The sequence below is a fragment of the Silurus aristotelis genome, assembly GCF_946808225.1.
Source record: "Silurus aristotelis genome assembly, chromosome: 7".
Lineage (NCBI taxonomy): Eukaryota > Metazoa > Chordata > Actinopteri > Siluriformes > Siluridae > Silurus > Silurus aristotelis.
The window spans coordinates 24,111,714-24,129,513 of NC_139580.1; the positions used below are offsets into that span (position 1 = coordinate 24,111,714).

The following is a 17,800-nucleotide window of genomic DNA, read 5'->3' on the forward strand; positions in this document are numbered from 1 at the left end:
CTGTCTTCCCAGCTCCAATTTCCTCTTTGTCTTTCTGTCTCTACATCAGCATCTTGCTGTCTCTGTCATTCTCACTTCATCTCTCTCTCTTTACATAAAGCATGTCTGTCTCTATTTGTCTCTCCCAGGCTTGAAATGTTCATTCCTTTTCTCACAGAAAAGAATTTTCCCTTCAATTAATCTTGGAGACCCAAATCTGTTACAGCATGACAATGCATTTGTGCACAAAGTGAGCTCTATGAAAATATGGTGTACATGGGATGGAGTGAAAAATCTTGAGTGGCCTGCTATAGAGCTCTGAACCCAACCCTACTGAACATGTTTGGGATGAATTGGAACACTGACTGCACTTGTTTTTGAAAGTGCAACAAAATCTCAATAAGAAAACTCAAAAACGAGTGTAATATCTTCCAGGGAGAGTGTGGACTATCTATATATCTATATAGGTGCATCTCAACAAATTTAAATATTAAAAAGTTAATTTATTTGAGTAATTTACAGAATACAGAATCATCACACACAGACTGACATATTTCAAGTGTTTATTTGTGATGATTTTGGCTTATATTTAACAAAAATCATCACAACCCATCAATTCACTCTCAAAAAATTAGAATACTTCATAAGACCAATCAAAAAAAACATTTTTAGTAAATTGGTGGCCTTCTGGAAACTATGTTCATTTACCTTTATGTACTCAATACTTGGTAGTGGCTCCTTTTGCTTTAATTACTGCTTCAATTCGGCATGGCATGGAGATGATCAGTCTGTGGCACTGCTGAGGTTTTATGGAAGCCCAGGTTTCTTTGACAGTGACTCATTTCCATTTTTTTATCTGTTGTTTCTCATTTTCCTCTTGACAATACCACATAGATTCTCTATGGGGTTCAGGACTGGTGAACTTTTGGTGCTTTTGACAGTGTGGGCAGGTGCCAAATCCTGCTGGAAAATAAAATCAGCATCTCCATAAAGCTGGTCAGCAGATGGAAGCATGAAGTGCTCTAAAATGTCCTGGTAGACGGCTGTGCTGACCTTGGACTTGATAAAAGACAGTGGACCATCACCAGCAGATGACATGACTCCCCAAACCACCACTGACTGTGCAAACTTTACACTGGACCTCAAGCAAATTGGATTGTGCCTCTCCTCTCTTCTTCCAGACCCTGGGACCTTGATTTCCAAATGAAATGCAAAATTCTCTTTCCTTTCATCTGAAAATACGACTCGCAACTGTCCAGTCCTTTTTGTCCTTTTGCTCAGGTAAGACACCTCTGATGATGTCTCTGGTTCAGAAGTGGCTGAACACTGGATTGCTAGATTACAAAAAATTCTGCCTGAATGAACTGTTTTTTTCAACTGTCCCACACTGTCCTTCATATATTTAAATCAACATTTTCTATGTCTCTCTTTTATGCACAATCACAAAATTGATGATGCAACATTCCTTAGTATTTTACCTTCGCAAAAGTACTGTGTATATTTATCTGTCCACTACCTCAAATTGTTGTCACTGGATAAAAAAACAATAATTTAGACACAAACACAAATAAAATGTGAAGCACGAAAGACAGTTTAAAAATGTTATTTTTTTTTTATTACATTACTCATTCCAATGTGAGCCAAGGAATTCAGGAGAAAGAGTATAGGGAATCACATTACATCAAACTTTTTCCTTTTTTTTTTCCCCATGGTATCCATCACTTTCCTTCGGACGCCATGAAGCCTCTTCATAACACCTTTTTAACACAGTGTACCTTGATCAATTTTTTTTTTTTTGACAAGAAGTTACAAGCATCAATAAATCCGTATGGACAGAAAGTATAACCTGTTTAGAAACATACACTCCCATGCTGATCAGTCGAATCGGTCAATCCAAACATGTAGCAGTTTTTCATTTCTTTTCTGTCAAACATTAGGACTAACACGGACACAACCACGGCACACGACAGAATCGGAAAAGGGTTTAGAAATGTCGAGGCGTGATCTACAAATGCGTTTTTTTAGCTAGGATTTACGGATACGTGACTCAAAAAGCGAGAGTAATTTATTTAAATAAAACATACAGCCAGGTTTTGCAATACACAGGCAGCATTATTGTGAAAATGCCAAAAAATGCCAGTGTAATGCTTTGGTGGAAATAATTATGTTCTCTGTAAATGATCTAGAATCAGAATCTGAAAGAACCAAGCAAATTAGGTTTTTGAAAAAAAAAAAATTCATGCCTTATTATATAAACACTGCACACTTTCTTGTTCCTTCCATTAGCTGAAGCACACTAACCACCCATTCCAGTCAAGTTGTTATCAAGTTAGTGTGAATAGAATACATATTATATGGCACGTATCAACTTAAGTCTGAAAATACGTTTGAGAAAAAAGAAAAACAAATGAATAAATATTGGTAATGAACCAGTATTAAGATCAAGAGCAGTATCTCTAACAGCACTGTAATAGTCCTGATGGAAGGTACACTTTATTTACAAAAGTTTGTGGACACCTGACCACGAGATTCATGTGCGCATTTGAAGCACCTTATTCCACATTTAGTTCCCATTTGCAGTTTTAATAAATGTAATAAAATTTAATTTCCACTAGATTTTGCTTCTAGAGATTTGGGCTCATTCACCCACAATGATGTCAGGTCCTGATGTAGGTGATGTGCACCTGATGTAGGTGATGAGGCCTGGGGTGCAGTCAGCAGTCTAATACATCCTAAAGGTGTTCAGTAGAGTTGGGGTCAAAGCTCTATAGTAGGCCACTCAAGATCTTTCTAAAGAGTATCTTCATGGAGCTAGTTTTTTTATGCTGAACAGGTTTGGGAGTTCAAGTAAAATGTTATGCTACTGCATCCAAAGACATCCTGAACAACTGTGTACCTTCAATTTTGTGGGAGCAGTTTGGGGAAGAAGCACATATGGCTGGGAAAGTCAGGTCCTACTTCTGTCCATATAAATGTATAGCATCCGATTGCACAATTGTGTTGCTATGAAAAACGACGGTTAAATGCACAATAAAACAACATAAAAGAGCTTCGGTTTCATTTAAAAGTCAGGTGAATGAACGGAATACTTGCAAGATTTTTGTGTATTAATTGCAACAGTATATTACTTGTTAACCATCAAACTGTGGCTAAAATTTGATGACAGTGGTCATTTTCCTCTGTTAAAAAACCCACTACTCATTAAGCTCTGCAGGAAACAATATAATGTGGACAAAAGCGAACAAACGTTACTGAACGAGGTTGTTCCGGTTGTTAAAAAAAAAAAAAAAAAAAGTAGCTTGGCCACAGTCCACAAAGACTCAATTCTCCAGATTCACCTAAACCACACTGATCTGTGATCTGAGTTTAAATGCTAAATAATGCTAAAAAATTTCGTTTATCCTGAACGTAATTCGACTTGTGCAAATTTGACTCAAAGAAAATAAAAAATACCTGATGTTATCCTTTTGCAAAACTAGCAAGCAGGGATTGAAGTTATATTACAATATATGAAGAACTATTTATGTGAGCATATCTGAAAGCATGCAAAGGTCTTTCCCCCCATAAAAATGGAAAATTATGACTAAATTATGACATTACACAGCAGCTGTGCTATACATTCAGGGTTAATTTTGTCTTTATAAAGTTTCATTCTAGCCATTTCATTTTAAATATCATGTCCTGCAGATTTTGTCGGTAAGTGCTTTTATCGTTTTACAGAATACATGTGTTTAGAGACACCATAATAACAATTTTGTCTATTGTAATGAATGATCCTAATAGCAAAAGTGCTTTTCTACACAAAAAAAGTTGAAAAGTAATTTGTGCCCAGGTTACATCTGTAATCATATATACCACAGGAACTGCTATGGAATTTTCCCCCTGATTCTGTTTATTCGTCTATAGTTTTGAAAGGACAGGAAGGTCGCCGTACATGTGCGATTTGAGACGGAGCCATTCGAGCAGCCTCTGGGCCGAGCTCTTCTCCTGGGTAAGCGCGTGCATGGCTCGTTTTAGCTTCTCCTCGTTGCACTCGAGGTATCTCACTCCTTCTGCCAGCAGCTGGTTCAGCTTCTCCCTGCGGCTCTCGTCCAGAGCCACGTCCTCGGTCATGTATGGGTTGAAGCGGAAATACGTATTGGGAGGCAGCAGGGCATCCAGCATGGTGTGCACCTCTGAGAAAGAGAAAAACAAACAGAAAGAAATACAAAGAGAAAAAAGAGAGGTGGAGGGAAAAAAGAAAAAACAGTAATGGGAATGGTGTAAAACCCATGCTGTAGATCAAGTTGTTAGCTTAGTGGTTAAGGTATTAGACTTTTGCTTCGCTAGTCGTGAGTTTAAATCCCAGAGATACCAAGCTGCCACTCCTGGGCCCCTGGGCAAGGCCTTTAACCCCATAATGGCTCAGTTGGTTGAACTGGCGTTGAAACACACGTGGTCAGAATAACACCAGTTAGCACCATTAGTCTCGAAACTTGATACCACCTCGTATACCATGACAATAATATTATGTTTGTTGGGTAAAAGTCTGCAAAGCCACCCCGAGTTCAATACTCTTGTCAAGAATCTGCAATCTCGATACGCCCAGGCAAATTTTAATTGCTAATTAAAATGCTAATGAATTAAAGGTGCTATATAAAATATAGAATATTATTATTATTATAACATTGCAAAGTCATTAATAACGTAAAACAAGCTCCTTTAACTTAGCAAGGCCATGTCTACTCTGATCCGGATCAGTTAGCAAATCATAAGACGACTTGAACCGCGTCATTTCCTGACCAAAACGTATTAGTTTAGATATGGTCTAAGTATTTGAGGAAGAGGGTCGTGGGTCGAGCGCTGATTTGTGAATGGAGGGCGGAGGTGAGTTGTGAAGATCCTATATCTGGGTGAAATTTAGCTTGTGTGTGTGTGTGTGTGTGTGTGTGTGTGTGTGTGTGTGTGTGTGTGTGTGTGTGTGTGTGTGTTTGTATTAAAGTAATCCAAAGTGTGGAGAAAAATAAAGTTTTTCTTAAAGACTAACATCTCATTCCCCCACAGAGCCAAGAAACATCTTAGTATTACTGTATCAAAATCTTATTTATTGTACTATTGGTTTTAAATACGTATTAAAAAATATATGAATAACTTAAAACAATAAAAAATATATGTATTAATATAATGATTACCTTTTAAATATGAGTGTTTGGTGCAGCTGAAAGACAGCAGGAGTAAGAAATCCAGGCCAGAGGACAGCTAATCCAATATTTAGAAATAACCTCTATGCCTAAACCCTATTTAATCCCTAATGGAAAGCGTACACAAGGCACAAGATCTTCTACCCATGCATGTTTAATCATGCGCTAAACAATAAGCATGTACACTATTCATTGCTAAATTGCAATTGTTCTGAGCACTTTCCATAATTAGCTTTTTTTTATTAAATATCACATTAAAATGATCATACATTTTCCCTTCACTTTTCAGTGGATTCTTTGGGCACATAATTTTTTTTTTATGTTGGTCAAATAAATAACAGGCAACAAATTATTTCAAAAACTTCCCTCACCCTCTGTGTCTGTTGCACTGCTGATGACGTGGGTCAGTTTGGTCTTCAGACTTGTGTAGGTGGTGTTCTTGCTGGCTGACTCGAAGCGTCCTGTGCCCAAAGAAACGACACACTGCAGCGGGGTGCCCGGCCACAGACACTGGCATTCGTGGATCGCCAGTGCTGTTGGGTTGTTTATCAGCAAACCCCCATCCTATAAAGAGAGGCAGAGAAAGGAAATAAGTCACTCTACAATCTATTTGCATAAACTATATGGACAAAAGTAATGGGACACCTAACACCCTTTCTGCCATATGTGGTTGTTCTCCAAAAGGTTACCACAAAGCTGGAGGCACACACTTGTACAAGATGTCTTTTTGGATGCGGTATGATCAAATGTTATTAAAATAAAAAGAGTTCTCTTGAACCTAGAAATCCAAACCTGTTTCAGCATTTCAATGCACTACGGAGAAAGCAAGCTTAATGAAGATATGCTTTACGTGGTATGGAGAGGAAGATCTTGAGTGGCCTGCTATTTCTGATCTCACAGATTTCAACCCTACTGAACACCTTTGGTGGAATGGAAATGTAGAAGACGTCACAGAGATTACTTATCAGGAGTTAACTGGGAATTTTCCTCTAGTGGTGATGCATGGAAATGCAACAAAAGGGAAAAAACCCAGAACACTGAGCAGTAGCTCTCAGTGAGCAGAAGGCATATATAGATATAACTCTCTGAGCCCTTACTCTCTAACAGGAGTGACCTGTTTTTAAGAACTATCAGAGCCTTTCTGAAGCAACACTTCTTTATAGGTACGCTGACTGCACCCCAGGCCTTCTCACCTCGCCTACATCAGTACCTGACTTTACCAACACCCTTGTGGCTGATGAAAACAAATCTCCACAAGCACCCTCCAAAATCTAGTAAAACATCTTTCCAGAAGAGTGGAGCGATTTATAAGAGCAAATTAGGAATAAATGTAGAATGCAATGTTTTAAAAAGCGGTACTTTTGGCAGTATAGTGTAAAACACACACCTTTTCTCTACAATACTGAATACAATACTGAATAACCATTTAATGGAGGAAAAAAAGCATTAATTTCAGCATCTTAAAATAATTGCCTAATTAATTTCCAACCATCCATCCATCTATCTCTGGGCAGCATACGTACACATTCACACCAAAGGGGCAACTCTGGTGTGGAGTAGCCAACAACCAGCATGTTTTTCAAGGAATTCAGTGGAGTCCCATATGGTAGCAGAAAGATAAAATGAGGACCTTAGAGACAGAATGGACTGAAGGTCATGGGCAGAGCCCTCCAGGTTTGGTGCTTTCTTAAGGTGCAGTTTTAGAGAAGAAGTTTTGGGCCTCTGGAGTGTCAATTCTGTGTTTTACCCCCAGCACTCCAGGCTGGGCATAATGAGTTTGCTCACCAAGCAAAGATCAATGTTCCCCTGGAAGGGGGTTTGGCAGTCAATATGAAGAGCGGTTGCAATACAACATCTTTCATCCTAAGAACTCGGACTATTCATCAGTGCTGGGAGGTGTTTCAGAGAAAGAAAATTGGCAGGCGGAAAAGAGAATGGGTGCATGATGAGCAAGGCAATGAAAACCGAGAAAGCCAGTGATCTCAGATAGCAAAGGACACTCGACACCATGATTCTAATAGCAAAGGTGCCTGGAGAATTGGTCAAAAGTAATTAACCAGGTTAAACAGGGGTTATGCAGGTTTCACCAAGTCATGTTTATGACTTTTTAAAACCTTTTTTAAAAAGAGTATTAAGATTAAAATTTAAGACCTAAAAACACACACACACACACACACACAAATATTTTGTAAGTCTGGCCTTAACTAAGCCCTAAATTTGTACTTTTAGAGCCAAGCACTTCCCCATAGCTGAGAAATCCAATCCGCGGTTCAATCCAATCCACAAGTCCAATTATATTTGTGCTTGTGAAAGAAAGAAAGAACACAATGGAAATTACAAAAAAACATTCTAAAGTGCTAAAGGGAGCATTTCAATGAGAATTAGAGGTAAAAACAATAAAAACAAATTAAGATCTGTTTACAATTATTTAAGATTTTTTGGACTTTTGGACAACAACAGATGTTTATTTATCATCAATTTATCGTCAGTAACTATTTTACTGGCTAAATGTGATTGATCAGGAGCATGTCCTAAGAACACTGAGGCAGTGATGTAGGAACATACAATCTATGGAAATCTTTTCTTTCTTTCTTTTTAAATTGCACTGCTTGTTTATGTAGCATCATCTGTCAATATCGTATTTATTTATTCAAGTAAAAATTATTTACTTACATTCTGCTTTTTTTTTTTTTTTTTTTTTTTTTTTTTATGTTTTTCATCCCCCCCCCTACTGTTTGTGCAACCTGCTGCTGCTGTAACACAATAATTTCTCTCATGGGATCAATAAAGTATGTCTAAGGCTAAGCAGCTTAAGCAGCCAACACCACATACACACACACAAACACACCAGTTCACATCCTTTGACAAGTGAGCATTGCCAATACTACAAGTAATCTACTGGTGAGTTTCAGGGCAGTGAAAGGAAACCTGAGAACAATTAGCGAGCCAATATAAGTACAAGGAGACCGTGAATCGGTAGTGACCCAAGTTCAGGTTTAAACCACAGACACTGGAGCCTCACAATGTAAGGCAGTAAAACAAAAATGGTGGTAGTATGTAGGGTTGCAAAGGGGCAGAAAATTGCTGGTAAATTTAAAGTTCTATGCACTTCATCTGGATAATTTTAGACATATTCCAAGTTGGAAACTTGGAATTTATGGAATTTATCATATACAAACATAAATATAAAGATTTTGTTTGGTCATAAGCTGACATGCATGCAAACTAATACAGATTTTGGACTTAAATGTTAGTATTATTTTGTTGCACAATAGCTTACACACAGCACAAGGAAGTTTTAAACGAATATTTATGTAATTTATGTAAATACTCGCCAAGATGGACATTTTTTTAACTCTATTTTGTGTGCAGGATTCAATAAATGATCATGTTATGTTATGAAAGAATGCACAGTGCATGTGGGGGGTATGGCTTCAAAAGCTCTGCAGTAAGTGTGCTAGGTGCATGTGCCAGTTTATACCCATTGCTTCCCTTTAACTCCCATATATTCCTATTAATTCCCATGGAAAGTTTCCAGTCTGGAAAAGCCCTGGAACCCTAGTAGTATGTGCATAATGATGTCAATTCTCTTTCATAGTATTTAGTATATTATGAATATATGGCATATGGTATTTATTCACACATTATTTTCCCAAATATAAAATAAGTGTTAATTTAAGCGTTTGCAAGGTCTACTACCAACATATCAGCAAACAGCGAAAAAAGAAAAAAAAAAGGCTAAATCATTTTTCCAGCACTCCCAATTTATTAATTTGAGAACGCTCTGAGCAATAGCAGACCATCAGCACAGTGCCTGCTTAGTCACAAGCACTTATTAGTTGAATTTGTGTTAAAACTAGTTTTACAAAGTTGGAACAAAGTGCTTTGTAGGAGTTTTATACCAGTATGATTGGCTACACCATTGAATCAATAGTTAATATGCGAAAGAACAGCAAGAAATTCACAACTGTATGCCCAGGACAGAGGGAAATTAAAGAATAAATTGATCTGTGTGTTGACAAAAACCTAAGAGAAAGAACAGAAAAAAGGAGATGAAGAGAAACAGAGCCCGAGAGACAGAGAGGGTGAGAGATAAACAAGGTTGTCACACTCGCTGGCAGACTTGAACACCTACCAATGCACGTTAGAGCTCTTGGCTCCTTTGAAGCTTTTTCTAACTCGCCTGCTGAGATCCATATCTGGACTGATGCCATGTTCTCTCTCTAATGGAGGTATATTTAAATCAAAGTGGATTGAGGTTTGAAACAATAGTGTGCTTAATGGTAATGTGCACGCTGAAAGCTGAACTAAGTCATTTCACACAAAATGCGCCAAGGCAGACGAACAAATACCCAGCATGCTGTAGGGGAAAGGTTAGTTTCTTTCAGGAAACGCTCTACTAATTTTACTCTTTCTTAAATCAAGCAGCGTGAGAGGTCAGGTTACTTTCCTTATTCTCTCATGAGCTCTAGAAAGATTTCCCTGCACAAAAGACACAAATCTGGGTGGTCGACTTCTGGTGGTAATAATTGATAGAATAATAATTTGATTACCGTATTTTTCGGACTATAAGCCGCTACTTTTTCCTACGTTTTGAAAAACGGCTTAAAAAACGAAGGGGCTTATTTATGAATTTTTCCTGGGTTTTTTCCGGTTTCACAAATTTCAAGCTAAAAAACTGAACCCCATAACATTGGACCAATGAAATTTCCAAACGGAAACGAATAAAACGCACCTCACCTGTGTTCTGAGCTGAACGGCATCGTGAGAAAAAACTTTTTTTTTTTTTTTTACGCACGACGATCCCAACTCCCGAGAGAAATAGGAGGAGGAAGACAGTGAACAATGACTTTCTTGGTAGGCTACTGTTTAGATACAAGCCGCTGTAACGCGTTGGGTGAAGGGAGAGCTCGCTAACTCCAGTTGCAACAGGATTCAAATAAGCACAGACAGGTTTCTAAAACTCGTGCTTTTTTTTTTTTCTTGGCAACAGCGTTACGGGTTAGTCGAAGAAACTTAGAAATGAGCATCAGAAAATAATGATGTATTCCTCGGTCTTGCACACATGCAGTAATACCGGAAAATGCGGCGGCAGGCTATTCTCAAAATACAGCTATGCTCCTAAAGGAGCCACAACATATTTCACCTGTTACACCGTGTAACAGACACTGTCTTTTGTTAAAGCCTGTGTAAAGTTCATTAGTTCCAATGTTTCAACTGGAGTGTCCCTGAACATACCACCAACATACAATAAACACACTTAAAACTAATGTGCTTTACTTCCCCTAAAAATACTCTACATTTCATTCTAACTCTACATACTAAGTTATTTTCTCGACTTCTCCTAGTCTTATCATTGTTCCTGACATTTGCTATTAAAAAAAAACCCTTCTTTTGCACCATCCCTGTTACTGCATATCTACATTTGTGTTTTACTTGATGAGTTCTATCACTTGTCTATAGACAGTAGGTTCTTTGAGGAATTGCAGACCATGTGCAGATGTCCTCTTTTCAACCACACCGGCACTCCCAGGCATAAATCTATAACCAATAACCACTTTTGGCTAAACATCTGCCATAGTTTTGAGCATTTAAAGAGGAAGAGTTAAGAATAAGTCAAAAATCAAGCTGAGGGTCGATTTGATGCGGATTTCTGCTTTCTTTAAATCCTATAGACCAAAACGCATTTTTTGAACTAAAGAAAGAGCTCACCCCAGCCATGTTATAATAGAAAGGCTCCTCTATATCCTGTGACCTTACATTCTTGGGATTCTTTGCCATTAAATTCAAACATTATTGATCCATCCATTATTGATGGGTTATAAAATTCATGAATCATACTCCTCTAGTGTAATTTAGCATGGCCTAGCAAAACAAACGTATATATTCACATGTGTATGTGTTTGTTTTAAATTCAAACAATGGGTCGACATCATTGGGCTTCCAGCCACACTGGCAAATGAAGCGTAGATGTTTGGGTGTGATGGACAGCCATGACTTTTGCTTGATTGCTCGGGGCGAAAGGTCATTACACGCAACATTATGCAATTACTCTGACTTGTTCTCCATCGTAACCTTTGACCTGAAAAGACAGAGGCTTCAAATAAGGTTCAAGTTGTCGTCATATAACGTTAGGCAAGAAGGTCCCATCTGGGCAAGGCAGACCTTGTCCTCAGGCTTAGACCACACCAGGAAATGAGGTTCGACTAGAGATAACACCGACATAAACATGTGTGCGTGATTAAGCTTAATATTAAACCTCTGATCTGTTAGAATTCATTGGAAATTTGCATTTTTTTTCTTTTAAGGATGGTAAAAAAACGCCTCTATATTGAAATGATAACTGAAATGACCGACTGCACCACATAAATAAAAATAAATTGTGAAGATCACTCAGTGTGTGTGAATGAAACGATAAGATCAAAACTTCATGCCAAAATTTTTTTTTATAAAAGATGACTATCCTAGATAAATCATATCATCTCCATTTGGGTATGTGAGAGGAACCATCTGGGTTATAAGTTTTCACGATGCCCTTAGGCAGGCAATATCATCAACAAACATGTCTAATCTCTACGGGGGTCGTTCCAGAGCAATCAAGCTGCGCTGTGGGTGTGTTTTAACTCAGTAAACATTCACCTAGCAGCAATGAGCCTTCCACCATTCAAAATGGTGCCATTAAGACAAACCAAGGACGCACTTTGCAACTTTAACAGCTAAACCAATTAGAACTTGTAAAATGGTAGAACTGAAACACGGGCTTCTATTTCTTTTGCCTCACGTGGCAATCAGACATCATACCGTGCTGTCGAGGTGAAGATCGATTCTTGCATCTCCTGGGCACTTTCTAAACTCTGCCTTGAGCGTCTTTCGGCTGTGCGAGGGCTGCTCACAAACAAGAAAACAGCCTTCATGCCTGGATGCCGCCATGGCAGAGTCCATGGCAACCGCTGAAAAGATGCCATGCTTGGGCATTCAGAACAGACTTCCTGCCCATGGGTTCTGCCATGGTAGAAAGCTTGGATATGTAAATGATGCAGAATTGTTGGGGGGAAGATGACAATTTGCCCAAATCAATCTGCTCGAAATGTGATGAGACTTTCGTCAACGAAGTGGGCTCAGTGTTAACGGTGTTAGGTCTATTACTTTTCAACTGCCAGACACTCAGTTGTGTAAAAATTCAAACCCATGGCAGACTGTGAAGACATGAACATAGTAAAAATAAATAATAGCTAATAATGGGGTAGTGTGATGTAGCAAGACGCAGTGCTTTTCCACCATGAACTTGACCATGATCATTTTCATATTATCCCATGGTCTAAAGTGGGTTGTTCCACTTAAAAAATAGCAATTTGCCAATTATTACAAATATTTGTTTATTTATGAAAGACTCATTTTACAGTTTTAGAATTTACAACTCCATTAGAAAACTTTGGAGGAACTCCAAAAATGTCATTAAAAATAAAATCGGTATCAGTTTGCATGCGTCAGCTTATGACCAAACAGAATGTTTATATTTATGTTTATAAATGATACAGTTTACATTTATATTCATTTCCCAGCAATTGATAATGCAAGTCTTATTAATTCCCATCAATTTCCATAAAGTCCTGTAAATTCCCATAAATTCCTGGTAAGTTTCCAACTTGAAGTTCCCATAGAAAGTTTCCCACAATTTGCTAGAATTTTACCAGACATTTTCCACCCTGTTGCAACCCTAATGAGATCTATATATTATTCACTGATGTCAATCAATTCAGGGTTCCAATCTCCAGCACATCATACCTTTTTTGAGGAGAGTTTCTATTGTTATTATTGAATAGAATATAATAAAAAAAGAATAAAATAAAATTGAATTCTATTGCACTATTACTCTTGCAAGAACTGTGGCATTGCATTTGTGGTCTTAACTAAATTGTGATTAATTAACACTTTTTCACAAGTATTCAGTGTAAGTAAGCAATGAAACAGCATGTTATTTCCTGAAATAGGAAAATAAAAAATATATATATTACTAATTAAAATGAGTCCCGACAAGAAAAGTACTGATAATTTAAAATGTAGAGTAATAAAGGAAAAAGGACTTTATTTTTGGTCAACATGGCAGTCAAATATTGTGGAACATACAAGATCAGTGTGTTCCATTTTTCATTAAAAAATAATATTCATTTGTGCTTTTACTACAATTTCATTTAATCCTTCCTTCTCTTTTACAGAGAAACTTAAAACTCAAACACCTCAACCCTGAAGACATTCTAATTCTTGGAAAAAAAAAGTGCAATGACAAATAAATCTCCAAAAAATCCCTTTAAGTACATTAATATAAATCTACCATTTACGATTTATTGAAAATTCAACCACACAATGGTAAAAATGAAGCTTATATATACGTATAAAATAAGTTCACATGCGCTGTGTAAAGCTGAAGGCATGACATGGCAATTGCAAGACAAGTAGCTCATTGTGACATGATTGGAAGGAGGCAGATTGCTCTGTGGGCGGTGGGTGGCGTCAGTGGAAAAGTGACCATATGAAACACGGCGTCAGAGCTTTTGCTGCGCTGAAAACCAGTCGGATGCTTTTTAAAAGCGTCAAAAAGAGAACAGCAGGGGTCTCTAATGTCTGTACCTCAGAGCTGAACTTTGGGTTTAATAATAAAGCCGTCGTCAGAATAGAAAGGCACTCAGAATCATCTGACATACCATCTAAAAGAGCTTAGGAGCTGATTGGCACTGGCAAAACCAGCAAGAGAAACAAAAAAAGAAAGACCGTTTTGGGTATACACATATTGTGGGAACTATGGGGAGGTGACATTTCAAAGAACTGGTCTGGTGTGTAAATATTATGCATCATTAATCTCAATTGTATAGTAGTCATAAGTAGAATTAATGTCGTCAAAATCTGAGGGTTCTTAAAGACCAAAACGGAGTTACAACCCTTTCTGATTTTTTAGTATTTTACTAAACAAGTCCCAAAGACAATTTACTTTATTATACTGTTGTCTACGAACATTAAAAGTGGGACAATAAAATATGTTTACTAGAAAGGGGCTCTTGAAATTAGAAAAATCTGCAGAAATCTACTGTATCATACAGCATTTTGAGTAAATTTCATGTAATTTGATGACTGTACACATGTTCCAATCTTGCCATTTGTTTAATATATAGTAATTGACAGTTTTAAGGTCTGAGGAAGGAATCTGACGTTTTCCTGCCTCCGGATGTATTGCCTTCTTTGCAGCCTTATCAACTTGTGTATTTCCTGATAGACCAACATGACCCAGAACCCAGCAAAGGATCATACTAAAGGATTGATTCTGTAAACGGTCCACTTTGGTTCAAATGCAGTGTGCCAATAGATGAAGAGGATTTTGAAGCTTCTGTTGCTTTGAGTCAGCAAAAATGCTTAAATGTCTTTTAATTATGCTTTTTCAATATATTCCAGAGCAATTTCATGAAGATTCTTTTAAATGGCTCCGAAATGCATTTTTATTTTAAAGAATCCAAAATGTAAATCCAAACACACACTAACACATAAAAATATCCATTTGAATTAGCGAGTCTGCCAGAGCTGTGTTCAGGAGTTGGCGATTTCAGTCTAAAAGTTACATCAGAAAATTTACTTGGATGAAGTAAACATACTCACACACGAGTTAAACTCATGCTTTAATCGATTTTCTGAGCTTTGCTTTCAGATTATGCAAACAGCTGTGTGTGTTCCGTGCTTTTTCCGTGTTTACCAGATTTTGAGATGGAGTTTTTCCATTTAAACACAAGTGCAGCATTTAAGCAAAACATTTTAATAAATCCAGGAAAATGAATAAGGAAATATCTTTTCCCCCCACATTTGTAGTCAAATGTGATAGAATGCAGCATTAAATTTATAAAAATGTATAAATGTATACATTTGAATTGAACATTAATTAGATATATTTCTGCCACTACTATAATGGAGTGGTTTAAAAAAACAGCACTTTATGATTAGAATAATAAGCTGACCATGCTAAATTTATGGCACACCATGCTCATACTTAACTTTATTCTTTACAAAAATGTAAAGGTCAAAAATTAAAAAACGTTTTTAATGGACCTTTAATAGAGGATTCTCTGACTGAACGACTTTATGATCTTTATGATGAACTTTATAACTTAATGAACAGTGTCATGTTTATGTATCAGTGAATAGCTGATGGCATTTTAGAGGGTTTTTTTGTGACATTCTGCGGTTATGTCAAATGCCAAATAACAGAAATAGACGTATTCTGTTTTTTACTGAAGTCAAAAATGTCTATATTTATATAGAATATATTTTATTCCGGGTCCCCTGGTGGTCTAGTGGTTAGAATGCGGCGCTCTCACCGCTGCGGCCCGGGTTCGATCCCAGGTCAGGGAACCGACCCCAGCCACTCTTAGTGCCGGTCCCAGGCCCGGATAAATGGGGAGGGTTGCGTTAGGAAGGGCATCCAGCTTAAAAACATGTGCCAAATCAAACATGCGGATGATCCGCTGTGGCGACCCCTAATAGGAGAAGCCAAAAGAAAGTTTATATATAATATTTTATATAAAATATCTATTTGAGATCACTTTAGTTTTCCTTTCAGCTTCTGAATACCAGACTTCGCAATCAATGTTAATATATAATCCTTATTAATGCACAAGTATCCTTAGTACGTAACTCAACTAATAAACTAGCAGGAATATTTAGGATATTATATAATATTACTTAGTGGTATATTGTGGAAACTTGACTAACAATACTTCTGGCATTAGCTACTGATGAATGAAAGTTTGTTGATTAAAACATTTTTTTTTGTATTTTATTGTATCGTATTGTTTGTATTTGTATTGTGTTCAGTACAATTCTGTTTTATTTATATAGCGCTCTTAATAATGAACACTGTCCAAAAGCAGCTTCACAGAATTAAATAGTGACTTCCTGAGATGGTATAAGGAGCAAACCTTAATAGGAAACAGACTCGAAGGAACCCATCCTTATCTGGGTTACACTGTATGTCCATTCATCATTGTTGAGGTTTTTAACTGCTTCACTGATGGGTGCTTAAATGCAAAAACTGTTCATGGCCATTGCAGCCCTTGTAGCGGAAACTGCTCCACTTCCTTGAAAGCAGAGTGTGTGTGTTTAACGCGTATAATGCGTGTATATCTACATCACACAAAGAGGAAATCCCAGCTCTGCAGGGACCCATCAGCAATTCCCTTTCATCCCCCCTACCCCCCCCCCATCCTTCCCACATGTTCCAATTAAACACAGAGATCAGCTAGAACACCTGCTCTGTCACAATTTACTCTATGATTAGAAAGAGGAGTAAAACCAGAGTAAAGTTTTTTTTTTTTTTTTTTTTTTACTAAGATACTAAATATATGTATATGTTTACAATGCAAAAAGCTACTTTTAAAAATATGTCCTGTATATGGGAGTAACAGATCCTCTACAGGATAACTCTTAAAACAAACATAGGCACGAGAGCATTTCTGTCCAGTCAGACTTCTCGGTCAGTCTCTTAACTCCTAATGGAATAGAAGGGATGGTGCTAGTGATGGTGCTTAAGTGCTCTGTTTCTGGGTAATTCATGAACAAAGTCATGTCTGCAAGTCTCATCCTCTTTATAAATCCATCTATCCATCCATAACCACAAATGACTGTATAAGACTGCAGAAGGCACATTTCTCATAATCTTACATTCTGTTGCTCATGTCAGTTCTCACTTTCCAGTGTTCTGTATTGTTTAAAGACTAGAATCCTACTCTTGATGTCACCCAGATGAGGATGGGTTCCTCTTTTGAGCCTGGTTCCTCTCAAGGTTTCTTTCTCATAACATCTAAGGGAGTTTTGAGTTTTTAACTTGACTTGCTGGAACAGACCGAACGAAATTTTATAAAATTGTGTTTCTCCAACTTTGTGGGAACAGTTCGGGAAAGAACCACACATGACTAAAAAAAGTCCGCTGTCCCAATACATTTCTCCATATAGTGTATTGTACTTTATTGTTACAGTACACATTTTGAAGCATCTGTATTTTATCAGAGTATTTACATTTTGGGAAAATGTGTACTTAACTAACTTTGTTAAACAATAACCTGTCACTAAACCTCAGGCAAAACCTCACAGTTCTCACAAACGTTTCAGTGGCGTAAGGCTCCTATTACTGTGTGTCTGTAACAGTTTAAAAACTCTTTCTTTACAAAAGGTGATGTGCAGGAGAATGGATCAGTGCATAAATGATTAATATATAGTCTTCATAGAGCTATACTTTGATTTTAAATTCATACGCAAGCACTTGCGCAATACGCAAGCTATACTTTGATTTTAAATTCATACGCAAGCACTTTTTTTTTTTTTACTGTTTGACTTTTATTTAAGTAGAAATATAAATATAAAAAAAGTATTGTACTTTTACTTAAATGAAGTAATGGTGTACATCAGCCATCCCTTTACATTTTACCTAATAAAATTAATTCAGGTAAACCGCACAAATTTACATTCGGGCTGGGCGACATGATAAAACAAAGCATGTGTGTGTCATGAGCTTTAAATGATTCTTGATTGAATGATTGTATAATGGGCGACTGTGCACATGGGTGTGGCAATGTAATGGGTGTTGCTTATGTGACCAATTAAAT

General features: G+C 37.2%; 1 protein-coding gene across 1 annotated transcript in view; it reads right to left on the bottom strand.

The window, feature by feature from the left end:
• Positions 1-3,259: 3,259 nt before the first annotated feature.
• Positions 3,260-17,800, bottom strand: part of LOC310728590 (calcium-independent phospholipase A2-gamma-like) — a 28,202-nt gene continuing 13,661 nt past the window's right edge. The window contains exons 9-10 of the mRNA XM_083546274.1: positions 5,531-5,723; positions 3,260-4,154 (exon numbers count right to left, since the gene is read on the bottom strand). Of these exons, the coding sequence (XP_083402400.1) occupies positions 3,880-4,154; positions 5,531-5,723 (468 nt within the window). The 3' untranslated portion in view covers positions 3,260-3,879. The remainder of the gene's footprint in view (positions 4,155-5,530; positions 5,724-17,800) is intronic.